The 27,819-nt window shown below is 38.3% G+C and overlaps 3 protein-coding genes and 1 long non-coding RNA gene across 6 annotated transcripts; all 4 read left to right on the top strand.

Moving 5' to 3' along the window:
• Positions 1-860, top strand: LOC103715150 (uncharacterized). The gene has a single exon (XM_008802687.6). The coding sequence runs from the start codon at positions 140-142 to the stop codon at positions 563-565; it is 426 nt and encodes a 141-aa protein (XP_008800909.4). The 5' UTR covers positions 1-139; the 3' UTR covers positions 566-860.
• A 2,862-nt stretch (positions 861-3,722) lies between these two features.
• Positions 3,723-12,182, top strand: LOC103715151 (uncharacterized). The gene is made up of 6 exons (XM_026807712.4): positions 3,723-3,854; positions 4,012-4,087; positions 4,171-4,235; positions 4,340-4,503; positions 8,700-8,910; positions 11,893-12,182. The coding sequence occupies exons 3-6, from the start codon at positions 4,206-4,208 to the stop codon at positions 12,058-12,060; spliced, it is 573 nt and encodes a 190-aa protein (XP_026663513.2). The 5' UTR covers positions 3,723-3,854; positions 4,012-4,087; positions 4,171-4,205; the 3' UTR covers positions 12,061-12,182.
• A 3,299-nt stretch (positions 12,183-15,481) lies between these two features.
• Positions 15,482-19,681, top strand: LOC103715174 (zinc finger CCCH domain-containing protein 9-like). 3 transcript variants are annotated; one of them, XM_039131712.3, is made up of 4 exons: positions 15,486-15,687; positions 16,256-16,998; positions 17,158-17,268; positions 17,691-17,990. In XM_039131712.3, exons 1-4 carry the CDS (start codon positions 15,555-15,557, stop codon positions 17,736-17,738), a joined length of 1,035 nt encoding a protein of 344 aa, XP_038987640.3. In that variant the 5' UTR covers positions 15,486-15,554; the 3' UTR covers positions 17,739-17,990. The 3 variants fall into 3 exon arrangements, with proteins under 3 accessions (XP_088560704.2, XP_038987641.3, XP_038987640.3); XM_088704578.2 differs by lacking the exon at positions 17,691-17,990 and having other exon boundaries at positions 15,482-15,687; positions 17,158-17,677; XM_039131713.3 differs by lacking the exons at positions 17,158-17,268; positions 17,691-17,990 and adding an exon at positions 18,011-19,681 and having other exon boundaries at positions 15,484-15,687.
• Positions 19,682-20,705: 1,024 nt separating this feature from the next.
• Positions 20,706-27,819, top strand: LOC103715153 (uncharacterized). Its single transcript, XR_015968894.2, has 6 exons — positions 20,706-20,965; positions 21,037-21,103; positions 25,495-25,713; positions 25,875-26,245; positions 26,744-27,368; positions 27,468-27,819. It is a non-coding gene; the product is annotated as an uncharacterized LOC103715153 (long non-coding RNA).

Below are 27,819 nucleotides of genomic sequence, written 5' to 3'. Positions count from 1 at the left end.
CTCCTCCTCAATGTACAAACACCCACCTACTCCTAGATATCATACTCTTTATATTCCACTGTGAATAGAATTCCTTCCAACTAAACATCCCACCTTTCTCTTCTCCTCATCCACCAAACCACCTTAGAGAGAGAGAGAGATGGAAACGGAGGCATTTCCGTATAGGTTTTACAGGGGCATAAGGCTGTACTGGCGAAGGAGGAAGTATGAGAGGGTGGATGGCACGGGCTACCGGAAGAAAGCTGCGAGGGTGACGAGATTTGGGTCCGGTCGAGGAGGGAACCGCCGGTTCTGGCGGATCCGACCCCTCTTCAGGATCCGGATAAAGATCCCGTCGCCGGTCCGGCTGCTGGCCCGGCTCAGGGACGCGTACGTGGATGCCATGCTGGGTCTGGCCGGGAAGGGGTCGGCCTTGGTGCTGCCCAACGGACCGGAGGCGCTCTGGGACAAGCGGATCCCCAAGCGGCGTCCGGTCCGAGTCGACGCCGGCAGCTACTTCGAGCAGAGGCTTATACTTGAGATCTACAAGTCCGTGGCAGCTTCGAGGGAGCTGACCACCATTTGAAGTGAAGAAGAAGAAGAAGAAGAAGTTGGAGGGAAAAGCTTTCCTTGGTTGTGTTTCTTAGTATAGTTCTTTTATATCTCCCCATTTTTTCACTTTTTGTTCTCTTTTTGTTCACTTTTTATATTTGGTAATTAAGCCCGACTAGGCTGGGGTTCAAACCTGGGGGCCGCAGCATGTTGGGCTGTGATGGACCATCTTAAGGTGATGAGGTCCACTTCTGTGTAGAGATAAATGTATAAAGTTTCCTTTCTGAATTTTTTTCTCCTCCTGCTATCGGTGGCTATAAATAGAAAAACGAAAATCGGGGAAAGCTTTTTTTTGGTAAATTTGGGAAATCTTTTTCGTAGTCAGAAGAGATGGAAGCTAGAAATGTATCTTCTATTTGGGGATTCATATGGGGTCAGAGACCCCAAACAAAAACGGAACAAAAATTGCAAACGGGGAAAGGACCTCCCACCATCAGCCATAAATTAGAGTTCTTAGTTCTTATTTGCAGTCGTACCACAGTTTCAGGAAGCCTAGCTAAAGCATCAGCAGGCTGGTTCGCTTCTCTAAAACCATGGGTGGCCATGAAAAATTCTAAAGATGGCGTGTGAGAGTCTGTAGAAGGTTGCATTATTCGACGACCTCTGTTGATACTGTGCAATCCATTCGATCACCATGGGGTAGTCTCCTTCAAGCCAAATACTATTCATCCCATGAACCCGTGATCTTTAATGATGTATCCCGGCCCTACTTCCTCTTCAGACCATAGGATGGGGGTACCCAGTAGACTATTCTTGATGCGAATAAGTTAGGGCTCACAGAGCTGACGGTACCCCAGAACGGGAATCATTAGCTCCAGCTGATTCTGATGGTAAAGAATAGAACTTTTCAGCCAGGCACTAGGCAAAAAGATATGCATTGAAAGGATTGCATTGTTTCCTCTGAAATAACTCAGGATCACACAAAAAGACCGGTCAAACAATATTTTTTGAGTTCCTTATTCATATATAAATATCACAGATCCCATCAGCGAATAATAACTGATGTAGGACCAAATACACGCCCGTATGAGTTCTCATATACTCCCTTTGTTCAAGCCCTGACATTCTCGTCAGGCAAATGGTTCAGATCTATTCAAATATAATTACAAGCACCACGATCGGTCCGTGGTCAGTTTATATGAACCCATGCTGCAGTGTCCTCTAGTCCACATAGGCTATGGGCCGAGTTCGCTTTGATACGATTTGTCATAACATAGGACCTCACCCAAAAAGGCTAGCTGAAAGATATTTTTTGGATTCCTTAATTAGTTCTGTATAAGTATCCAAAATCTTTCTGACAAATAACCAATGTGGAACTAAATATATGCCCCTATAGATCCTCACATACTTCTTCCATTTAAATCCTAACGAAGACGGATCGTCACATACTCCCTCCATTTAAACCCTGACGTCCTCATCAGGCTAAAGGTTTAAATCTATCCAGATCTAATCACAAACACCACGATCGACATGTGATTAGCCTAATGAGCCAATGCTGCAATGTCCTTTAGTCCATATGGGTCATGAACCGAGTCCACTCTGATACCTTATCCAAAAAAACTAGTCGGAAGGTTTTTTTAGATTTTTTAGTCCTGTATAAGTATCTAAAATTTTTTTGGCGAATAATCAATACGGGATTAAACATAAGTCTGCACGATATCCTTGCATCCCTTGTTTTTAACGAATGTCAATTAAGCTTTGTAGACAGTCAAAGGAGGGCATTGATGGATAACTTGACTTCAAAATTATCCAAACTTAAGTTGCATGGGAGTAGTGATATAGAGGAGAGAGTTGAATATCAATAGTTACGTTATCTCTCAGTTGAGAGCTGTAAAGTATCAATAAAACAAAAATTACATAAAAGGAAAGCTTGAGCTTCAATCATGTTTATGTGCCGATGTCCTTCTAAAATTTGCCAACCAGAATTTATTTTAAAACGAAAAAAATTGCCAATCAATCTGCAATGTGGTTGGCCTCCCTGTACAAATGTTACACCCAATATCCACGGAAAACATTTGTCGTATTTAAAAGATACTTGGACACTGTGTTCTTTGTGATCATCCCAATGAATCCTTAGGTCATATCCTCATAATTTGTCATTTTGTCAAAGAAATCTGGAAGGTGGCATGCCTTGGAGTACTTGAAACTCCAGAGAGTTTTGCTGCTACAGGAAAAGTTTCTTTCCCAGAAATCTGCAATTGGTAATCATCTAATTGCTGCGATTTCATGGGAAACAAACAGCAGAATTTTTCTCAACAAGAAAAAAAATTCCGCAGCTAATTTAACCACCTCTGCAATCTTTCCTCCAAATGATTCTAAGTCACCTTTGAGTCTAATATCTTCCAACCCAACCTGGATTGGCACATCTATCATCCAGATCTAGTTTTGGTCAACAAAAGAAGGCCCAACCCAACCTGAATCTAATTTGCCGGATCAAAAAATTCAAATTATATAAACCTCCTCCTTCTTCGCCCTAAATATATTTTATAATTTCTTCGATGAACTCTCATTTAAACTAATTCCTCTTTTTATTTAAATAATTACATCTTCTTCTATATATTTTTAATTTATTAAATTTAAGCATTCGTATTTTATTATTTATTTTAGTGGATACTTATTTGTAGTGCCCTCTAGTTATATAAATATTGTATCTTGTAAACTACGGAGGATTACTTGGATGAAATTAAAAGTTTGAATAAAAAATCAAGTTTAAACCGGCACTTTTCAATTTTATATAATTTCTACTAATATTATATTTAATTATTAATTATTATATTTTAGTTAAAAAATATAATTAGATGTTTGATTGAAATAGAGGTGGCAATCAGGTGAATCCAGTCAGGTCGAGCAAGATACAGATTGGGTTGGACACACGATAGATCAAAAATTTATCAATTCAAATATAACCTGTGGATTAAATAGGGCAAAAATACTAACCCGAATATGATAATTTTACTAAACAGACAATCTAGCTCGATCTACAACAAATTAAAAATAAGTTAAATAGGTTAAATGGTTGAGTATCGCCAACCCTAGATTCAAACTGCAAATTGGATCCGATTTGATCAAATAATAAGTTGGGCTCGGATCTAACATCATAATTCGAAGCCCGATCTGGCCCGACCCGTTTGCAGCGCTCCAAGAACTTGGAGGTGCTTCCCACCAAAACTTCGGCGGCGGCGGCGTCGAAAGCCCGCGGCCATTTCCCATCACCACCGGTTGAAAAAGGATTACAAACAGTTCCCGGCTTTGGTTCAACGAAGGTATCGACGCCAAATAGCCGTCTCCGCCTTCGAACGCTATCAATTCGTTCGTCAATGGTTAATTATTCTCTCTCTGCGTTCCTTCTAGCTAAATTTCTAGGGTTTCTTTTTCTTCTCCCTCACTTCTTCTCTGTTTCTCCTTTAATTCGTTCGGCAGGACGAGCCTGGAGAAGAACTAGAGCCTCTTTTCGATTACAGCCGCGTCCAGCCAGCGGATTTCCCCTACTTCGACGGTCTTCTCTTTCCCTCTCGGTCTTCTTATCGAGATTATACCTTTTTTTGGATTTTTTTCTCACTTCTAGGGTTTGATTGGCAGATGACGACTTGGATTCGGTTCCAATCTTTCCTGGGATGAAGCGGAAGAAGACAGCTGATCGCACAGTAAGTTGCATCTCGTTCAACTTACGCCTTTTCCCCTTTCGTTTTGTGGATTTTTTCCACTAGATGCTCTCTCTCTCTCTCCCTTTTTGTTTTTGAATTTTGAGGATGGAAAGGTGAAGGAGAGCCGAAAGGATGTGGTTGTTTTAGATGATGATGATGAGAAGGGTGGAAAGGAGAGAGAAGAAGAGGATTGGTTGCCTCCTTCGCCGCAGAGGATCCCCAGTTCAGGATTGGCATTGCAGGAGGATAAGACTCTTCGGGAGCTGAGGTATACTTGAAACAACGCTTGTTTTTGTACTTCAAGAATTTTGTATTTTGTCTAGAAAATTAAACTTGGACCTTTTGGTAGTTTCTTATATTATTTTGCTGGGACTGTTTCCCCCGTTTCTTTCGCTTTATTTATACCTTTGTGATGAAGACAGCTTCCTGTATCAAAAGAATTCGTATTCCTTCTTTGAGTTTTTTTGCATGTCTAGGGGACTTTTAGAGGATTGTTCCCTTGATTGGCTGAGTTTATACTGCAACCTATAAGGTATCTACCCGCTAACTGGTCATCTTCATTCAATGGCAAGCCGCTCTTTAATTTCCTTGGTCAGGAAATTTGCCACTGATGTTACGGGATTGATGTCAAGCTGACAGCTGCTAGTAAAATCTGCTCATTCTTTAATGGAGCTTTCTCAACTTTGAGTAGTGTTATATATCTGCCCCAGTTTTTGATGGGAAAAGTCTTGGATGATGATGATGATACGATGATGGATCTTCTTATATTATTTTGCAGTTATAACCACCTGTAGTAATCCAAATTTGTGCCTTTTTCTCGTTTATGGCTGGTAATACCATTAAGGTTGTTAATAATAGAAAACTGTGAGATTTTTTTTTTCTTCTGTTTCCTGTGTAATGCATTCTACTATGGTATGTGGACTGTGGAGTGTTGCGCCTAGGGTGATTTAATTACTTGTATCATTCCCTTTTTGGGGATTTGAAGGATTTTGATGCAATAGTTCAAAGAATTTGCTCAAATTTGTGGAAGCTCAACGAGTGTCTAGAGAATTGTTTCTCTTATTGACAATGAAAAATATTTTAAAATTATTTTAGTGCCTATACTTTTGACCAATCTATAAAAAGAATAAAAAGCCCACCTTTAACACTATTGTAGTGGGTCAAACACTTTGTTAGAAGAATTTAACTCTCTAACAATTTTTAGAAACTGTAATCGAAAAGAGATATCCAAGTGGCTAACACATATCTGTCTAAAATACGTACCCGAGATGGATTATCGGAGCTGGATGTGATTATTTAGGTAAAAAATAAGTGAACCCATGAAATATGGTAGTTTTTCCCGTTAGTTGTCAAAGATGATACATCTTTCTAGACATCACCTATTAAAGAAAAATGATTATGCCAGAATCCTTTAAAATGAATAACTGTTGATGGCTATATATTGCTATCAATTATTTTCTTCAATGACCTAACCAGTGATTGAGAAACTTTTAATCAAATTTGGTCAAAATTGGTCATTGATGTCGTGGGAATTGCGAACATGATCGCTGGCAAATATATTTAAGAGGACTGCAATGAGTCTATTTCAAGAGCATGTGAACATCAGGCTAGATGAACCTGCTTTCTGAAATAGCATAAAAAAAAGTTGACCTGATTGTGCACGATTGGTTAAAGCAGAGCAACAGTGATCTGGATTCAGATCGAAGGAGAATAACACACCAAGCTGCAGGCTCCTAAACCATGTCAAGAAGACAGGAGAGACCTAGGGAAGAGATCCAATTCACCTGCTAATCACTTAATCTCATTACATTTTTTTTAATACAGAACTTTATAGTTGAAATTCATTATGAACCTTGCTGCTTACGAACATCATACAAAGTGACATTTCTTTATAAACCCATCTGGTGAAACATGCAACTTAAATATGTAAGCTGGCAGGTATAGCATTATAATATGGGTATTAGGTAGGGTTCTTGGAAAACTACAAAAATTAAACAAAATTTTAGATAATGTGATGTTAAAAATTTATGTTTCTCTTAGAGCCATGAAATGCTCGATGGAGGAGATTAGAGATGTTGGAGCCATGAAATGCTGGATCGAAGAGATTAGAAATGTTACTGTAGTTTTACAATTGCAAGTATAAGAAATTTATTCAGTGTCATTGTGTTTCTAGGTGTCGTTTTCATAGGCACTTCTGGCAGTTTCTCTTTATGTTTATGAGCTGCTAGGCATGCTTCAAAATGTACACAGAATGAGTGCAAAGTGGGTTTTTTTGTGTGTGTGGTACATGGGGGTTTGGGGTACTCTGCAATGCCAAAATGCCTATTGCGCCCTTAATAGTCAACAGAAAACCAGTTTGACACCCATTCCAAGTACATTCTGGAGCACATATAGCATTTTCTTTTATTTATGATAGCTGGCTATTATTAAATGACAAATTTAGCTCTAATTTGAGTACCTCACTTTAAAAACAATAATCAAATGAAGATCAACGCGCAGAATCTACCGGCGGGGTGTTGGAATCCACCAACAAATACATTATGAAATAACTACCAAAATGTTAAAAAGCCCCACCAGCCTTTATATAGGCAACATGACAAGAAAAAATTTCTAAAATACCCCTATAGAGGAAAAGACCTAAATACCCACAAATAAGCTCTCTCTCTCTCATAATCCATCACCCAACCAAAGGGTCACCGGGTGGGCTGCCCTCCTGCATCTGGGACTATACATGTACCTGATCGATGATCTAGGGCTGGTGTCCGCACCAGACTTACATTCCAATGCAAACAAGTGAGGCTGTCAAACGGACTGCCAATACGATCTGATCAAATCTTCATGTTTAACAATGTCCATGCTTATATTTCTAATTTACCTTGGTAAATGTCTGACATGCTATAGGTAGTAATGGCATGAATCCTATAGGTCTATTTATGTGAACCTGAGCAAGCCCAAGCAACATTCTCAGTTTATTCGGGCAAAGAGAATTAGGAAGACACCTATACCTCCCAAAATCATATTCTTCTGGACAGATACTATAATAAAATTCTCACCTAGGAAAATCTGGCCAAAGAGTTATCCCCAGCTCCCCTTTGCTGCCAACTTTGCTTGAGATCTCAGGATACCATGGACCACCTGCTGATTGCTCCTCTTGTTCCATTTGGAAATTTTTTGAAGACAAGATCGGAGTCAAGGGCCGGTTGCATTCCCTTAATTGCTTTTGGGGAACCTGGTCTGCTAAGAAAATTCATCCTCACTAGCTACGTGGTTAGGATCCCTTGTTATTTGCTGGTGCTTATGGCTTGACCAAATCAGAGAGTCCTCTCCAACAAAGCCGGTGCAAGGGAAGACCTAATATGTTTGATACGTGAACTTTTTGTGGGACTGGACTTTGTCTGTCCCTAACAGACCTGCTAAGTCCATTACTTGTATCTCTTCTCTCCCCATCCCAACTCAACTTCCTCTGGGTCTTTTCTTTTCCTTTCTGAGTATTTTTTGTAGCTATTTCATTTTCTTAATGAATGTTGGGTGGGTTTTTCCCTCCCTTTCTATTAGAGAGAGACTGCTTTACTTCATTAACCCTGCAAGGAAGCTCTAATTTCAGGTTTGATTAGCCTTAAGGTCACCTTTAGAAGTGTTATAAGAATTTGATTAACATATTATTGGATTTATTCTTCAATACTAATAAATATGTAAAATTCATATCATGTTTAAATGTACAATTAGGCATATCTCCAAAATTTGACCCTCAATTTTTGAGTATTCAGATTGATAAAAAGGAATTCGAAAAGAGAAAAAAGTGACTTTGAGGCATCTGAGATTTACATTGTGCCTTGCATATGTGCTTCGAAGCGATTGGCATCCTTAAGTGTTTATAGACATGAAGACTTTAGATTTGGAACTACCAGTTGGTCTCATATGTCATGTCATTGATGACACTGTGCTCTAATTAGTATAACACTTACAGGATGAAAACCAACTGGTAGTTCCAAATCTAAAGTCTCATATCTACTCCTTGGTCAATCATATCTACTTATGGAAATTTCAGATTGAACTTATTTTTGTTTATGTGATCATCAGTCAGTTTGTTTAAGTTCTCATATCTACTCCTTGGTCAATCATTTAACTCATGATACTACGAGCAATTTTAATTATGATGTAACCTGCCAAAATATATATGTTCTTGTTTAATTGTTTTTGCAATACACTGTAATTAATTTATAGATTTAGATTCCTGGCATGGAAAATGTAAATTTGTGTATATAATAATCTCCAATAAAATATTTATACTCGTTATGGGATCTGTTTCTAATATTTGAACTCATTCAGCATGATGTTTAAAGAAAATAGATATTTGATGCAACAATCTCAATTCAGCATTGTGGCTGAATGATGATATTGGATCAAATTGTAATTCGTAACTTGCCATAATGATGTAACTGATTAATATTCCCTGTAATTTAGATTACAGAAGCAGGAGTTGGCATCATTAGCTCAATCAGCTCAGGATGTGTTGAGAGCAGTAATGGAGTCTGCCAAAACAGAACTTAGTAGTTCTGGAAAACCTATTCCAGAAGTCAAAGCGAGTCAACCATCAAAACCACAAGTTGAAAGGAAAAAAATTATTATATCTATTCAGGGCAAGGATGGACAAAAGCAGTTCCGCGTGTATTCGGTACTACTTTCAACACAGTTCTATGTTAACTTCAGTTCTACATTTCTATCTAGAGTTGTATATTTTTAGGACTCATTATATATTCTGAAGCTTGATAGAAGGGCCCAGATTTTATCACATATGCATTAGACTTGTTTACAATCTCTTGATTATATTGAAAGAAAGAGATCTCATGCTGTTAGAATTAATATCTAGTGATATTGTTGGTAATTGTGGACAACTTTGTAGGATACATGTTAATGGATCTTCATGCTGGGTCCTAGTTCTGGTCTCATTGAACTCAAATTTTTTGGTAGTAGCAGACAAATGTTATGTACTCCAGCTACACTGCAACAATTTTTTTTCTCAAGTGTGCTTTAATGTCAGAGTCTACTGCAAGAATACAGCTCTTGTGTATAGGTTGATGTTGGACCAATAGGAGGGCCAGCTTGTATATGATGATGGACCTTAAGTTATTATATTATAGATTTTGATTGAAAGTTACTACTTGCTGTTCAATGTCAGAAGTCAAGACAGAAATGAGTGATTTTTGTGGATTAAGGAAATAGGGAAACTTTCTAAGTCTGCCCTATTGTTTTGAAATGGGATTTGATAGATTTCTCTAGAAGCTTCAGGGCTTTTAGAGAGGGTTTTTGGGGGTGATATAATGTCGAATTTCAAGTAACAGCAAAGATTTCTGCAAAACTTGATGCTATAGTTCTACTTTAATATATCTAGTTAGTAAAGAGGGTTCAACACTAAGGAAAAAGGCTCTCTAGAATTCTTATAGAATCAAAAGTAAAAGAGTTGGGTCAAAAAATTGATCAGTCTTGATATATCTATCGATCTAATCTGTGGTGCAACAAATTGATACTGAAAGAGAAAAGTATTATGGAATAGTAATGAAGTGAGGCAAATAGTGAGAAAGAAGAAAGGAAAGGAGTTACTAGGGAGAAGAGAGAATAGCTGAACCTAAACATTTTTGTTTTCCTTGATCAAACTCCAATGTGTTGTCATTATTAGTTACATCTTTGGACTACTGACATTTTTTTCTCGCTCCATACATTTTTTTCCCTTTGGTTCATCTGGGTTACATCTATATATGCTTTAACACTTATTACATTAATTTTATATGATGTACTATGAACTGCTGATGTTACATGATGGGGACATGAATCCTTCTATCCATCGCAGTTGTTTCTAGCATTGGTTACAAAATCAGATGCAGGGTTCAGAAAAAGTTGTAGACCAATGACTTATGACCATACTGGACTTCCATGTTGGTTGGCAGTCCTAAAATTTTTACCAAAATGCAAATCCATGTTTGTGAAATCAGGAACTTCTGTGTGTATAAAATTTGAGATTTCCTTTTTATCATTATTACTATTCATCTTGAACTTGGTGTTCACCAAACTTTCCAATCCTTCTTCCTAGTTTGTTGTTTAACTGAATATTAATTAAATTGTTGACATCACACCATAATGCTTTTTCTTGTATTTTTAGTAAATGTTCTTCTTGCTTTAGGCATTCATGCTTGTCTTTTTTTTGCTGAAAATTCATGCTTGTTCCTATAGGTGGTGTTTGGTGATCCTCATCTCGGGTTCATCCGATCCTTGGTGATCTAAGATCACCGCTTTTGGTATGCTGTATTCTATCCACGGATAACTTGTCTAGTATTCCACGGAAATCCAAATTCACGTAATACCAAAACTATTTCTAATATGTTCCATAAAAATATATTCATGAATCATATAAGTATATTATGATAAAATATTAACATGTTTATTAATATTATAAATTATTAATATAATTCATAAAAATATATTTATTAATCCTAAAAGATATATTTATTGTTATTATAGAACTAATATTTTTATTTATACTTGTAATATATTAAACAATTGCATTATATAAATATAAAGTGCAATAATATATTTCTATTACAATTTGAAATTATTATTGAATAATAATATGAAATAATATGATTAATAATATATTATAATATAATATATTATCATACATACAATATATGTAAAATCAATATAATATAATATATATATATATATATATATATAAGATTGATATAATATATTAACAGTATATTGATATACCAATTTTTTCTGCTAGACTAGGAGGCATTTTTGTCTCCAAATCTTAGTCCAAGATCACCGCCTTGGGTGATTTTGGATACCTGACCTCAAGGACAGGTATTCCATCACTAGGTTGGACGGTGATTTAAGAAGTAGGAGTGATTTGGGATCATTGCCATATAGGATCACTTTGGTGCAACCAGACACGGTGATCTCATCATCTCTATCCGCATCATCCTTGATCTTGGGATGATCACCCTATACCAAACACCCCCATAAAGTTTGTCCATAGCTGATATTTTGTGCTTCATGTTCTTATAATTGTCATATCTTGATGAAAATATTTGATATTTCAGTCATAACTTATTATCTCATTGTGTATGTCTGCTTGTGTTGGGGCAGGGTATAGTTGCGCTCTTTGTATGTAGGTGGGGTGAAGTTGGGCTTCAATACTTTTTCATTTGTCCCATCCCTCGTTTTTAACAGTCAAGCAAATCTACATTTATATCTCAAAAATATTTGTGGAGAGCTGAGCTACACAAGCAAACAATTGGCCAAATACTCTGGCAAATCTTTAATCCCATGAATGGAAGTTCTGCCTGTAAAGGGCCTACCAACAGGCATGTGGCCTTTTATTCCAAACATGAATTACTTCGGTTCTGATTGAAATTGTCATGGATAGGCAAAATTGTATAGTTATGTCAATTACTTGTTGCAGAACTAAAAAAATTGTATGTTTCTTTCTCGTCATGCATGGTTGTTGTTGTTTTTTCCATGTTCATGTTAAGATGGATTCTTTATTGTCTTCAATCTTCATGCTTTAGAGCTTCAATTGTTTGTTCAGTGACTTGATGCTCTTTTACTCCCCTAAAGCTGATAACCTTTATAATAAATAAATTATTGTTAATTGAAGGATGACAAGTTTGAGAGGCTCTTTAAGATGTATGCTGAGAAGGCTCAGCTCAAGCTAGAAAACTTGGTCTTTTGTTTTGATGGGGATAAAGTCAGTCCCGCAGAAACACCAGAAGGCCTTGGCTTGGAGAACGATGACATGCTTGAAGTTTATGTGAAGTCACATTAGAGTTTTAAAATTTGCCTGTAACAAGTTGCTTCCCTATTTTGCAATGTAGATGTCATGCTAACTTGGAAAATTTTTGGGGTCACAGTCCCCCAAATTTAGTGTTGAATTTTGGGGTTTTTGTCCTCTTTCTTTTCTTTTTGGGTATAATATCTTCTGTATATCAATGACAATGACAGGAAAAAAATTGGAACAGTGTTTATTGAAATGGCAGTTAATATTTTCGCTTTGTGAAGCAAAAAAGAAGTATATCAGTTTCTCCTCTTTCGATGCGCGGTTCTTGACATTGCAACAACATATTCATCTTTCTTTAGTTTTTCGTTCTTGGTTTCAAGCTTAATGATGACTGGTCTGGAGTAATCCATTTGTGATAAAAGAAAGGCGTATGGAGTACGCTAGTCCATCACAAAAGATGTACATAATAATTGGAGCTTTCCAGCGTGAACATAATACTTGTTCAGTTTCTGAGATGGTAAGATTCTTTCTTGAATGTTATGTTTATGCGTATGATTTCAACAGATAAAATCAATTTCATGCCAGTCTTAGCAGAGGTTTGTTCCGTGTCCGAGCGATTAGTTCTAGCTGGTACTTCACATGCTTTAACTTTTGGGCTAGAAAACATTCAGTTGGAAATGTCTTCATTTAAGCTCTCCAAACTGCAGGTCGAAACAGATTTCAGGCTTCTACTACAGATGTTTTGTATGAGCGAACAGAGACTCATTGGAGATGTGGTTATTAATTATTTTCCCAGCTGCTGTGAGTTCATCAGTTAATTGTTAGCAGCACGATTAGACGATATATAAATGTGGTCAAGCATGTAATCTCTCTCTCTCTCTCCCTCTCTCTCTCTGCGCGCGCGCATATGCGTGCAAGTTTGCGCGTGCGTTGCATGCGTGTTTGCGTGTTTGGTGGTGAAGACGAAAGCTCTCACTGTAGTTGACTGTTGTGTTTTAAGTGAGCTTTGTATGGGTTCATTCAGCAAAATTTAGTTCCAGATTCAGGTTTTCTTCACATTGCAAGCGAGATTTTCTGAACTTCTCGTGCTTGAGCATCATGCGACCTTCACCTATCACTGTTCACAAAAGAATTTTCAGCACAACACCCATCGTTTTACATTAAAATCTGAGCAGTACGTGTGTGATTTAATAACAGTGAGTCACCTGTGGTTCGATCCAACTAGGCAAGCAGGGTGCATTTTAATATGGGATTCTGTTTCAACTTAATGGAAATTTTCAATTCACGGAAGGCACAGATTAACATTGGCTGTGCACAGCGCGGTGCAGAGCGATTGAATTGTAGCCTCGGATTGATCAGGTGAAGTAAGGTCAAAACATATGATGGTGGAAATATAAAAATAAGTATAGAAAACTTTTATAACAAATAATTACGAGAAAGCTCATCACATATGGTCAAGCTTGGTGGTCTTGTAAGGAACTGTACCCCATATTATTGTGTTGTGAGTTTTAATGCCCCTTTCTTTACTGATAATATGCCCCTTTCTCTTTTATTGAGGTGCTTTAGTTAGAAAACTATATATGAGCGCAATATTGGACGCAAACACCAGCTCATATTGGTCCTAGTCGCAGTATAATGCGTGCATTGCCAAATTCCTAAACTAAGGTCTTAGACTTATAAAAGCGTGGTTAAACATTATGTTAGACTTATAAATGTGGTCATTGTGATTAAACAATATGATAGGCTTATAAGTCTCCCCCTTTTTTGTGGCTAGAATCACTTCCAGTGATGCCCGATATCAACTTTCTGAAAATGACCTCAATTTTTTTCCACAAATCTGACCTCCAAAATCCATGTATTGCTACTCAGGCAATGTACGAAGTCTTACATCTACTGATGTTGAAGACCTACGTTAACTGTATGCAATCAATCCGTCGCTCTCGCCTTTCGTTATTGTTGAAGTTCTCATAACTGAACTGATTGGAATTGGTAAACAATGCACCTAAAATTCGCTTAGGCGTCACACAAGCACCCCATTCTCCACAAGGCAATGTATCTCCCCCTCCTCGCCCTGACCACATCCCCTGTTTAACTCCGAACAGAGAGCAGTCTTCTCCACCAATCATTAGCCAATGCTGAACCCAACTCGCATGGGACCCGCAACCTTTTAATCTTCATCTCTTCTTTTCCCTCGTTTGAGTTGAAGCACGAAGCTGCCCCCATGGAAGTGGTTCGAGCGAGATGGGCCTGAGTTAGTTAAAGATTTGACGAGGAAGCAAACATAATGGCCCCATCCTTTTCTCTTCTGCTCTTTAATGGCTAGCTCCGGAATACAATGGTAGCTCAAAGGTCAGAACCTTCCAAGCAAAGCAAACATAATCATAAGGTGACCCCACTCCCTAACCACAGAGGCCTTACGTGCCCAAACTCTCCCAAGATAGCTCCACCAGGCCCTTCTCCTGTCCCTTCTCTACGATATGTAGCTGGTTCTCCCTTCCCAAGTTCTGATATACTGAGTACTTCAATCGTCTGCTATCAGATCCTACTCATTTCTAGAGATAAAGGATTTAACAACACAGCTTTCCCGTACGCAGCGCCCGAGTTAGTAATCACATCTGGAAGAACTCAAAAATGTTTCAAACTGCAATGATGATGATCACTAGCTATTATTTCAGAAAGTAACAATGGTAACTCATATATTGTAATATCAAGTTTTACATAAACTGAACCTGCTTTATCTTATGAATAGTGGATCCAAAGCTATATTTTTAAATACCAAAGCCTCCAAAGTGCTGTAACAGCCATTCTAGCGTTAGTTCTGGTATAGCGTTGGTGAAACTTGGGTGGGGATCCAGAGGGCGTGAATAGGTAAATGAGGTGATTTGCTATTTACGGCCACGAGAAGCCGGCAGAAGCTGACAGAATCCGATTCCCTTCCACTGGAGACGTGACTTCGACTATCATGTGCCTTTTTTTTTTTTTCTTCCCTCTCTATTTCCTCCAATTTTTCCCTTCTGCATATAAAAAATTAAAAAATTAAAATATTCTTGGTCACGATATAAAATTAAAACAAGTACAGCGCTAATAATTCGTAATAATGAGCACAGGATCAGATGGTGAGGGCTCTCTCGATCACGGCCGTCCATTCATCACAGGGTTGCATGCCCCGCCATTTCCTGACCGTGGGCCCCACGCGTTCGACGGTACTGATCGAAATGCTGCCCTTTATGAACTCCGCACGGTCGTTCGCGAGCGTGGGGCAATTCTAGGAATGGCAAGACCCAGGAGACCCCCCATACCGAGTTACCAAAATGCCCAGAGCTTGGCCATTGGCTAGAGAACTACCAGCGAGGGCATTATAGTAAACTAAGCCAGAAATTCAGTTACGCCACGTCGGCGTGCCGTGATTTCGTCTGATGTCCGAAGGGAAGGAGGGGAGGGGAGAAGACGGAGCGGGACGTCAAGAACTCTCTCTCTCTCTGGAATTCCGTTATGAATTCCGTCGCGACGGTTTTGAGGCGTCGGTCTCCTTGGCGCCGAGCATGCTCCCACTACTCTCCCGTCTCCCCCTATATATACTCGCTCTCTTCCCAATTCTTGAAACCCTCCCCTCTTTCTCTCGTCTCCCTTCTCTCTTCTCTTCTCAGCTAGCTCTCTCTCTCTCTCTTGGTTTAGGTGAGCTGCCGGAGAGCCATCTAGAATTAAATTCTCGATGAGATTTAGCTATTTCTACTGATTTTTACGTCATTTTTATGAAGAATTCTGGTTTTATATCACGATCTCTAGCTGATACTATCCATCTGCGTCTCGGATCGCACCTACAATGTAGTTTATTTGATGATTTTGCTGTTGCTTTGAGTATTAATGGATGATCGGATCATCTCCGATGTTACATGAAGAGCAGCGTGGATGAGCTCTCCTTTCCGTTTTCTATTGTTTTTATTAGCATCTGATTAGCTTGAGAGTTATCTGTGTTTCTTGCGTTCTATTAGATCCACGAGCTTTTGCTGATTTCTTCGTTGAACTGAATCAATTTTCTTCCATTTGATCTAAAAATATTGGATCGTATTATGGGTAGGCTCTTAGTAAATAACATGCAGGATTTCTTTTTCTCCTTTTCGATTTTTTTTAGTGGAGTTCTCGGTGAATGACCATCAATCGCTTCTATGCAAAAAGTGTTGATCCAGATTTTATTTGATTTTTCTTGATTTCTTTTGCGATTTTTTACTGTCTCCATCGGCAGAGACTCTGGCCGACAGGATGCAGCAGGAGCTGGTGACTCCCACCAATGGCGAACGACTGAGGTCTGCCATCGGATCCGCGCCGTTCCTATCTCCAGATCAGCGGCTATCTTCTCCCCCGTACTTCGCCAACGGTGGAGATTTCTTTTGGCCCTATACGTCGGTTATCTCACCGACGGAGGGGACTCCGACTCGCGTGGCTCCTCTCTCCGGCTCCGCGTCCGTGTCGCTCACCCCCTCCTCCGTCTCCTTCGACGAGGAGGACCCCGCCGCGACCGAGAACCGCCTCTACCTCGCCCGCCTCACCCTTCAGTACCAAGAGATCGCGGAGCGCTACGAACTGTGCCTCTCCCACCTCCAGGACGCGGCCCAGGAAGCGGAGGCCCTCCGGCAGGAGAACGCGAAACTCCGAATCTCCAACGGCGAGCTCGCCAAGCGCCTGAGCCTCCTGTCCGATAAGCAGAGCCACCGGATTGCGTCCATCGCCGCCGGCGGACACCCTGCTCTGTCGATCGTGGACGAGTTCCGCCGCCTCCGCGTCGGGGACCTGCCGGCGGAGACGAGCCCGACGAGCGTGCTGGCTTTCCAGGAGAACCGGTTCGCGAGGCGGACCGCGGAGAAGCGGGTCCTGATGCCCAAGAGCATCTCCGTCAGGTCCAGCGGGTATCTCAAGCTGAACCAGGCCGGGTCGGCCGCCAACCGCAACGGCCGGCTTCGCGTCTCCAGCCCGGTCATGCTCGGTTCGGTGAGTCCCGTTCCACCATCCACCTCCGCACTAAAGCTTTCTTGCGGATCAAGTTAAATTAGTTACAATTATTTCATGTAGGAATGAAATCCCCACGAGGAAATGATCAGATGAGTACAATATTTCTTTCTTTTTTTAATACTATCCGTCCATTCACAGTCGAACGGCTCATCTGATCGTTTTCTCGGGACCCCAACGAGCGAAGCTCTGGTACATGGGGAACAACAAGCATCGCTCCCTGAAGCACGGCTCCTGAAGCCAGCATGCTCGGTCAGTCTGAATAACGGTCGTTATCCCAGCATTTTTATGTCAATTCGCTCAAGGGTTAGAATAATTAATCTTCTTTGGCGACGCCAGCCGTTGGCATGCATTTTATATAGATCTCCATTTCAATCTCTTTCCTTCATTAATTTATTTATACGGAGTAGTTATGCATGTTCCAACGGTTGATATTGCCAAGGAAGATAGATATTTCACACAAATCCTTTATATAATATATTAAAACTTTCATATCTGTTTGAAAATAATATATGTTACTGTTAGATTGCGACGTGACTTTGTGCCCTAAAAATTCTGTTATTATATGTCATTTTTTATTTATTAGTGGTTATTAACAAATTAAAAAAATCCAGACGCAGCACTGCCCAAATAACGGCCGTTAATTATATTAAAATGGTAAATAATTGTTTCAGACGAGTCCGTCAAAACAGGATGGCGGCGTTATTAGGAACTGCCATTGATGGACCTGTGCGGTGGACGGCAACAGATGGCTATACCATCAAATTTCTTGCTGAGATGTGACATCTGATGAGAATTGAAGTCCATGCAATGGACGGTTCAGATTGCTCTGTTGATAAACCAGAAATACTTTTTTTTTATGATAGTAGGCGGTATAAAGCTTGCTTATGGATTTCTCTGTCCGTCTTAAAATTTGTTTGCCAGGCTGATTGTTGATTTATCTATATGAATTTGTTGCTGCTGTTGTATTGTAACTATTATTTAATGGGAGCAGCAGCGGGTTTACGTGGGCGGGGGGAGCAAGAAGAAGGGGGAAAGAGGTGGAGAGGAGGACGAAGAGGGTTGGGAAGCGCTGGAGCTGGAGGTGTACAACCAAGGGATGTTCAAGACGGAGCTGTGCAACAAGTGGGAGGAGAGCGGGGAGTGCCCCTACGGCGAGAACTGCCAGTTTGCCCACGGCATCGCCGAGCTCCGCCCCGTTATCCGCCACCCCCGCTACAAGACCGAGGTCTGCCGCATGATCCTCGCCGGTGACACTTGCCCCTACGGCCACCGCTGCCACTTCCGCCACGCCCTCTCCCCCTCCGACCGCTTCTTCCTCCATCCTTCCCAATAATTCGTATCTACTATGATCATCAAAAGTAATATTAAACAAAACCAGCAAAATCCCGAAAATTTCCGCCTTGATCTCCCCATCTCAAGGAGAAGGAAAAAAGAATAACAACAATTCAGACAGTGGTGAGGCCATGTGAATATATATCGAGGAGACCATTAATGTGGAGGTAGGTACATAAAGCAAGGGATTCCCACAACGGAACGCAATACTTGAGTTAATTTGTTCTGTATATATCCCTTCTGATGATGATGATAACTATATTATATATGAGTAGCAATAATTAATGATGAACGATGATAAATATCTTAGGAGAAGTGTTTGCTAAGGGTAGGTAAGGGTGTATAGCTCGGCCACCAGGAAGTTTATTTTCTCACTTCTATATATTCCATTACTCTGGTTTCCGTTTCTATCACATGCTGATTATGGCTCCTGCTAGATAGTGGAGAAGCAAGATGGCAGGCTGTGTTTCTCACGTGTTCTTTGTTTTCATTTAATTTTTCTAATTACTCCAACGTCTCCACCAACTTCTTGTAATGATGGAGAGACATGGCTAATCTTACAAAAAAATATATTTCCCAATGATGCCCCTTGTCTGCCCGTGGTACTTAATTTAGTCTGTGTTATTGAGAATAGAGGAAAATTAATTTACTGTTCCTCAATCCGTGCCGTTTGGTGCAAAATGTTGGATGACGTTCAGCTGTTCTAGCGATGACTGATGAGGTCTTATGCACGTACTTGTGGATCACCAGGCTGGTCCACCACGACCGGTTTAAACCACGCTGCACTAATCTAGGCCCTAAAATGTGAAATGGGCCTATGTTAAAGTTTGGACCTGACATCAGCCTAGGATCTCTGGTCAAACGGACGAAGACATCCTTGCTCCCAGATTGAACACGTAGGAGGATAAAAACAGTTGCTGTTTGTATTTTATTTGCACGGATTTAGTGCTAGCAGAGTATAAGTTTAAAAAACCTTACGGGCTACAGACAGTTTGGTACGAGAATTCAGAACCAATAAGGAGTATCCAGTTCATTTTTGCTTCAAAACTGAAGGGACCTACATGTATTTTAGTCCAAGCATTGACACAAAGGGATCAGGTAAGAAGGAGAATGGCCCGAAGTAAGTCCAACTTGGGATCATAGTTGATACGTTCTGCAGTAGCAATGAGACTTTTAAACGGCAGTATAATCGTTACCCTGCTCCATTTCATGTAGGGCCGCAAAGGAGCCGGCCCCTTTATAACAGCTCCAACTTGGGAAATCCGTCATCGAACAGCTCATGCAGCTACTTTTGTTTTATTTAAAAGTGAACTATGCTCCGGAGATTGATCCATATGTTTACTCAAAGTTCATCTTAACATATATGAAGTTAAGAACCTGAATATACCGGTCCTTTTGTTTGCACCAATGCCTCGTTTAAGGCAGGAGACAACTGGTACACGCCAATCCGAAGATCAAGCCAACATATGTGTTATATTTAGGAATCACAAACAACATAGTTTTGGATTCAATTGGACCTTGCACATAACGATTCTCCATGTTTGCAATAGGATTATCGGGCTTGTTAGAGATTGCATAAATGATCGCCATAGAATGGCCTTTCCTTCAAACTCTCTATTTTTATTTTTATTTTTGCTACAATGGATGACTCATATACGTCTAATATGAATACATCTAGAAAAAAAAATTAAAATACAACAAATCTCGAAGTACTCTAGCAACTCCCTCTCTCCAAACTCTTTTTCGCCCATGCCAGTATAAACGAGAAAGTAAAAGAAGTGGAGGGTAGTTGCCTCTTCCAAAGAGTTGGCCACACCGCCCTAAAAAACCAATTCCCATCTGATCTCCACCTCTTCATGGTTCCCATCGAACTTATGATTTTCACGAATCTCGCCCCCGGACTCTATTCTCTCCAAATCCTGGTGCCTTCCGTTTCCACCGTGTTCTATAATCCAACAAATGCATTTTGCAATTAGGTGCTCTATTTTAATCTCATTTGGCAAATAAATTCTTAGGTTGTCTAGGTTTTGAAAAATAAAATAGAAAACAGTAGTGACTAGACATTTGCATGTGAGACATTTGTACCTTATTTTCTTTTTGCAAATATACTCTTGTTTCAATGGCTGCTCCTGCTAAAAAAAAAAAAAAAAAAAAAAGGAAAAAGAAAGAAAGAAAAGTCCACAACCGCTGCCGAATTTACGGAACAGTTAAAAAATATTTAATTTCGTCGTTTGCTTAGGATCATAGGAATATCCTCGATACGATTCATATATAAATAACGAATAAAAAAAATTAGGAAAAGGTCAGTCGGTGGTTTCTCCTCCTAGAGTCGGCAACTACACCGCACACTATCTAAGACGAGGCAGTCCCAATGGCCGAGTCGAACGTTGGAGCGAGACGCTGAGGGGCGGGCAAAACCCTAGATGGCATCCGCTCTCCTCTTCCACCGCCATTGCTGTCGGTGGTCGCGATCCCCTCTCCGTCTCGGCGGCGCCACCTCCACACGTCGCTCTCTCCTCCGCTTCGCTTCAAGCCTTTCACCTCATCGCAAAAAAAAGGTGTCCGAAGTACCCCAAGCACGGGAGAATCCAACTACCAATACCACCAGAATAAAGTATCTCTTTCTCTCTCCCTCTTTCTTTTCCTTTCTTTCTCGGTGATTCTTGCTTCTTCGATGGATCCAAGGGTTCTTGGGCAGAGTTCTTCAAAGATCGAGACTATTTGGGGCGAGGATTGTGGACACCACTTGTCGGTGAGTGTAATCAACTTGTCAAGATCTTTTCTTTGTAGTTTTAGATGCTCGGATTCCAAGATTTTAGGAGTTTAACCGTTTTGTCCGGACATTCGATGAAAGGTATTTGGAATTTTAGATTCTTATTAAGGCTGTGGGCGTCTTGATAAAATCTCTTGTAATATAGTGCATTTCATAAATTTCTTTTTAGTTACTTCGGATATCGCCGTAGTACTCAAAACGATGCGCTTTCTGGCTGAGATTTTTTTTTCCTGATGGAAAACATTGATTTGATTTATAATGTGAACTAAGGATGAATCTAGGGATATTTGATTTTGGGGGTAAAATATGTTAATGTAACCTAATTGCAGTGCTATTTTATAAGGAAGCTTTGTGCTATGTACCATTGGGTGTTTTTTGGCGCATATGTATAATATTTGATCAGATGTTACCTTGCAGATACTTCTTTAATTATCAGTTGTTTTGTACAATTGATCATCTTGTCTATTATTTGATCGCATGTTCCCTTGCAGATACTTCTTTAATTGCCAGTTGCATTCTGCGGCAAATAATCTTGATCTGTTTTTTCATGTTGTTTATTTATTTTACAAGTGACCTAGTTATTAGAACAGAAGGCTGGTAGCTTTTTTCTTTTTTTAATTTTCTCCAGAAAAAATTGGTAATGCATAATTGCTTTTTCTTTAAAGCTTTTGGTTCTTGGAAGTTCCAAGATCTTATAGTTTTGCTTTATTAATTTGATTTATCTAATTATTTGATGTCATATCCTTTTTTTAAAAAATATGTCTAAGTGTTGATGAAGTTATATTTTGGATTCCTGTTGATATGAACTACTACACAGTGTCATGTAATGAACTATGCTTCTTAGATGTAGAAAAGGAGAAAGATGTTAAAAACAAAGTATAAGAGATATCAAATATATTTAAAGATATAAACGATACGATGTTTTATAAAATTGAAGATTTAAGAATCCACCTGCCACAAATTCTATTGAGAAAACCAATTTGGGCTCAGCACATAGTGATTCATGAGTAAGAAGTTATAATTTTATCAATGGCTTCAGTCTTATTATCTGATTATATGTTATTTAGCATGTGTAGTGCACATAAATTATGCAATTTGATTATATGTCAATTTGATGGCTTGTTGATCTATCTGAATATAGGTTCATAAATCTGTTTTGCTTGCACACTGAGAATATCTCTAATGATGATCTGTCTAATAGGCCTCTCACCTGCCACCTCCTTGGCCAATTGGAATCTCTCTCTCTCTCTCTCTGCCCTCTTCCTTCATTTTCCATCTCCTTTTGCAGCCTATGTTAGACCCCAACTCTTTCTATATGCAATAACCATACCTTTTTGGGCCTCCATAAGTTTCAATAATCTTCGACTTAAGTTATATTGTCAAATCATGGGTCTGTTCATGGATATTATGGATATTGTGGTGCATGAGTTAGGGTTTCCAGGGGCTATCACCTTAGATCTCCTAGTTCCATATCTAATAGAGACAATGTCTATCTGTATCATTGTTATTATAGTGCAAACTCCTTGCTATTGGACACCAAGCTCCACATATATAAATGTATATTTCATAAAGGCACCTCTCTTACTTCAGCTGTTGTTCACTTTCTAACGGGAAGAAACATGTTAAGTTGAATAAGATGAAAAAACAATGATTTCATTTTCCATTTTAACTTCTCTTGTAAAATCCCAAGTACTACAATTATTATCTTCTTGCTCCCTTCTCTATTTCTGTCTAGAACCAATTAACAATCTTGGAATTTTATTACCCGAGTAATCTCTCTCCTTTCTTGTTTTGTTTAGCAAAACAATCTGTTTTCGGACTAGGGATGGAAAGACGGTAGAAAAATGATGTATGTATCTTTATTTTGTTTTTAATTTTTAGTATGTGTCGCACTTTCTGTCGTCTAATTTCTATATATGTTTTTCTTCATTTGAATTTGTGTTTCTTGGTTTGTATTTCTATCTTTTGTTTATTTTTTCTGTGTTTTCTGTATTTTATTCTTTTTTAATTATTATTTTTAGTTTTTTATGCTCTTCTCTATTTTACTTTTGCAGAACCGGATTAGCATTATTTTTTAACTTTTTGTTTTTATCCATTTCTGTGCATTCAGTTTTCCCTTTTTTTCTTTCTTTAAAATTCTGTTATGTAGTTTTGAAGGGTGGATTTTATTAGTTTTAGTTTTATGTACTTATATTCATTTTTTTATTTCTTGAAAGAGTAAGACTAATATTAGCACCTCCAGTCATGCAAAAAGTTTCTTGGACCACATGGCAGAGGGGATTGGTCTGATTTATAAGGGGCGTTCAAGTATGACAGTGCCACAGCGAATAGTGGGTTGGCATGGGAAAATTTTTGTGTGACAAAATAGTGCCATATAACATGTTTTATATCAAAAATTAAGTCTTTTATTTTTTTAATCTTTTCTATTTCTGTTTGGTTTCCATCTTCATTATCTTTTCACATATTGATTTTCTTTTTCTTTTTGTTTCATTTTTCTTTTATTTTTCTCATCTATTAGTGCTTTATTTTGTTTATATTATTTTCTTAGTTTTGTATTTGGGTTATATCTACACATTTACTTTTCCAGTTCCATATTTGTTTGGAATTACTTTTTCTTTTTAATTTTTGAAAGAATAATTACTTTTCCTCATGCCATTTGGTAGAAGGGAATAGATGTCATTTATGAGGGGTTGTTCAAATAACAACATGCCATGCCAGTTCCATCCTGGCACTTTTGTGTCATAGAGAGGTGCCCTAGCATTTGTCTTTTTTAATATTTGGTTTTATATTTTTTTATTTTGTTTGCCTTTTCTGTTATTTTCTGTTATTATTTTTACCCTGGCAAAGTTCAGCTTATTTTCTTTCAATCTATTTTCTGTTTCTATATGTGTAGTTTTCAGTTTGTTTTGTTTTATTTTTTGTATGGTATTTTGTTTCATTTTATTTAATGAAAAAGTGATGATTCAGGGGGCCATTCATCCACAAAAGTTTCCTCTTGCCGTGTGCTAGAGGGGATAGGTGCGATTTATTGCAGGCCAATGGGATTCAAGAGTGGTTGGTCAAATAATGCTTGTGCCATGTTGGCACTAGGAATCATTTGTGGGATATATTGGTGCCATATAATACTTCTTTTTCTAAAACTACGGTTTTATGTTTCCTTTGTGTTCTATTTTGTTTCTATTTTCTTTTTATTTGTCCTTTATTTTTATATCACAAATTTGGTTTTGTCTTTTCTTTTCTTTATCTTTTTCTTATTTGTATCTTATTATCTTTTTCATATTCACGGTATTAGTTATGAATTGTTAGTTCTATAATTCTATTTTTATTTTTTTTTTGGATTTTGAAAGATTGATGCAATGGATGACACCTTTCACAAAATTCCTCCCTCTACATGTAGAGGAGATTGATGCGATTCACAGGGCTGGTACAATTCAGTTGGGGTTGGTCAAATAATGATGTGCCATGCTTTGAGAGGATGTCATTTTGTAGCTTTTCTTTTTCGAAAATTCAGTTTCGTGAGTGCCTTTCATTCAATTTTGCTGGTAATCTAGTTTCTATTTTAAATTTTCACTTTTATAAATTCATTATTGTGTTTTTTTGGACATATCATTTTTCTATATATTCAGTTTTTCTTTTTATTTTATGGTGAATATGTCAATGGTTTTGTATATCTGTTTGAAATTTCATTTTTGCTTTTATCTTCCTTTTTTTGGAAATAACAGTGCTCTGTGGGTGGCTGCTCGTCGGCAAAATATTTCTTGTGCCACATGGTATAAGGGATGTTTCGGATTCAAACAGGAGCTAGTCTAATTTATGAGAGATTGGTCGAATAATAATGTGTCATTTTAGTGCCATGTCATCCAAGGGAACTTCTTGTTTGATAATGGTTCCCTATGACAATTTTCATTTTGAGTTTTATATTTTCTTTTTTATTCAATTTTGTTTTTATTTTCTGTTTATTTTTATCTTTATTTTCAGTATCTCACAAATTCAGTTTTATTTATTTATTTATTTTCTTTCATTCCTATTACTAGTTTTTATTTATTGAATTCTTCTTTTAATTTATTTTATTCATGTTATATTTAGTTGTGTAAACTGGTTTTGTATATTTTTTTTTTTTTTGTGGATAACAGGATGAGGCATTTGGTTTGCTTTGCAGAACACGATGTTCGTCCAAGGGAACTTCTTTGTGTGACAGCATTTTTCTTTTTGAAATGCACTTTGATATTTCTTTTCTGTTCAATTATGTTTCTATTTTCTGTGTTTTTTCCTTTTTTTTAACTTGCACAAATTTAGTTTTGTATTTTCTGTTAGTTTCTTTTCTTTTCTTTTCTTTTATCTTCTCTCTTTATAAATGGTCGTTCCTACAGCAGCATTTGCAAAGGAGGTGTTGGACCAGGTTTTGGGAGGGTAGCATTGTTGTTAAACCAGATGGTGGCCTTCCAGAACAGACCAAAGGGGTTGTGAAAACAAGGTGGATGGAACCATATTTGTCTTCCCGGAGCGTGAGGGAAGGGAGTAGTCTTTGGATGTATGCCTTTCATCCGAAGTAATGATTATTGCTAGAGGACAAGGAGGACATGAAAAATGCAAGTAAAGATTAGATGTTTTTTATAAATAAATTTACTTAAGGTATCATTATGTTGTTGGCAAATAATACGTGGAGAATACAGAACCTTAGAATAATTTGAGGAACTTGTGAACTTTATATAAGTATTGCTGATTTCATTGTTTGCTATCCTTTGAACAGGTTGAGCCCATCACCATGGACAAGTTCCATATTCATGGTTTTATGAAGAACTCCTTTTGTCAAAGAAGTGAAAGGAAGGTCCATGAGGCCATTGGAAATGTATCTACCAGATTTAGCTCACATCAGTGTTTTAAATAGTTTGAAGGTTGTGCTTCTGCTGTCGTGGTAACCTGGTGGGACAATTCTATGAAGACATCAAAAGTAGAAATAGTCAAAGAGAAAAACAAAAAAAGGCAAAAGAAATGAAAAACTCCGGCATTTTATGTTTTGATTTCCAGAACATGTGTGGTTCCATATAGAACCTTCCATCGGTGCATCTTGACTAACTGGGGTTTGTAGAGTTGGTAATGCTATACTATGCCTACATGCAGGTGAGTTGCACATTATCTTATACATTAAGTTGCCACTGATAAAAAAAAAAAAGGGTTCCTTGTATTAATTATAACCTTGGTAACAGTTAGTTGTTGCTGCATGTTGGTTGATTTGAAAAGAAAGGAATGCCCGTATATTTATTAAATACTTCGCATTATCTCTCAAAGCCTTGCCTAGTACTCTATCGGAATGAAAAAGATTTTTCATCAAAATAAAAAAATGTGGGAAGTCTTCTGGAAGAAGTTAAGTTGGTTTATTACAGGCTTTCAAACATAAGCTCGTATGTGGTTGTTGCTTGTTAAGCTTTTTTTGGTTTGAGCCTTTGCTAGTCCTTTTTTTTTCCCTTCTTTTATTTCTTTTTTTAATTATTTTTTAGAACTAGGATGGGAGAAAATCCATCTAAAATTGACTCAGAGCGAGACTTTTCATGCATTGGCATCAAATTTCAATGATTTTACCAACTACACAAGTTGACACCCTTCGAGTTTTGAATTCAGGTGGGTTGCCTTTCCTTTTCTTGGAAAATGCCTCCAAATTTGTTATTTGAAAGACTGTGATATGTCTCCATGTTCATCGGCGGGATTCACGCTATACAGCATTGTGTTTATCACTGAATTTCATTTTATTGAGGTCTTGGTCATATATGTGGACCGTCAAGCCACTAAATTTTAGAAATATTTACGTCTCGTCTACGCTGAAGGCTGCCTTTGATGCGGAACTCTGCTCGTTTTTCGGCAACTTGCATGCACTGGCAATTCAAGTCCAGGCTCCAAGTCCCAGTTGCCAGTGTTCTTGTGAAGCATGGATTTCTCTATGACCACAGAAGCAGCATTCAGTTTTAGCGTTGTGCTCTTTAAACGAAGATTTAATTAACCAGTTGGTCAAGAGTTTGTGATGTAGAGACTTGGAAGAAATGTGATGATGGAGACCTTTGTGGCTGCGACAAAGTTGTCCAAAGGGACATTTGAGTGACAACATTCAGAACATTATTTGAGTAGCGGAGCAATGCATCCATGAACGCATTTGTCAAGAACATGATGAGACCATCTTCCATCATCCTGTACCTTATGGTACTGATAGCCATCTTCTTTGCAATGAAATCTGAGTTGGCTAATGGAACTTGTAAGTTGGTATTTAGGTACTTTGCATATAATTATCCTTGTTTATGACAACCATTATATTTATCTAGATTTTGATGCCTTTTGTTTCTTTATATTCTAGGTTTTATGAACACTGAAGAGAGGATGCTGTTTGAAAGACCCGGACTCAACCCACCACCACCGCCGACCGGTGCTGTAAGTCCCATAACGGCGGTAGCTGCTCCACCTCCCGTGAGAGGAGATTGAGTTTATAACAAACAAAAATTTGCCATAGACTCAGGAACATGTTAGAGCCCAACAGATTCAATCTTTGGAGTTTTTGAGTTATATAGTAGAATAAACGAATATGATGAGAGCTGAGAACATATTGCATTCAGCATAGCAACTATATTTATTATCATATTGTAATGCATACCGTTATCTTATTAATTGTAGATATATTATATATATCAAAATAATCGTTATCTACTGCA

Source organism: Phoenix dactylifera, chromosome 9, assembly GCF_051530095.1.
Source record: "Phoenix dactylifera cultivar Ajwa chromosome 9, Ajwa_hap1_PhDact_Kaust_v1.1, whole genome shotgun sequence".
Classification (NCBI taxonomy): Eukaryota; Viridiplantae; Streptophyta; class Magnoliopsida; order Arecales; family Arecaceae; genus Phoenix; species Phoenix dactylifera.
Note: the sequence above shows the minus strand (reverse complement) of the source record. Positions and strands in the feature narration are given on the sequence as shown.

Excerpts from the sequence above, each read along its gene's own strand:
- LOC103715150 (XM_008802687.6), top strand. The coding sequence starts at position 140 with ATGGAAACGGAGGCATTTCCGTATAGGTTTTACAGGGGCATAAGGCTG.
- LOC103715151 (XM_026807712.4), top strand. The coding sequence starts at position 4,206 with ATGAAGCGGAAGAAGACAGCTGATCGCACA. Across the intron at positions 4,236-4,339 it reads AGAAGACAGCTGATCGCACA|GATGGAAAGGTGAAGGAGAG; the intron begins GTAAGTTGCATC and ends TTGAATTTTGAG. Across the intron at positions 8,911-11,892 it reads AGCAGTTCCGCGTGTATTCG|GATGACAAGTTTGAGAGGCT; the intron begins GTACTACTTTCA and ends TGTTAATTGAAG.
- LOC103715174 (XM_039131713.3), top strand. The coding sequence starts at position 15,555 with ATGCTCCCACTACTCTCCCGTCTCCCCCTATATATACTCGCTCTCTTC. Across the intron at positions 15,688-16,255 it reads CTCTCTCTCTCTTGGTTTAG|AGACTCTGGCCGACAGGATG; the intron begins GTGAGCTGCCGG and ends CTCCATCGGCAG. Across the intron at positions 16,999-18,010 it reads GCCCGGTCATGCTCGGTTCG|CAGCGGGTTTACGTGGGCGG; the intron begins GTGAGTCCCGTT and ends TAATGGGAGCAG.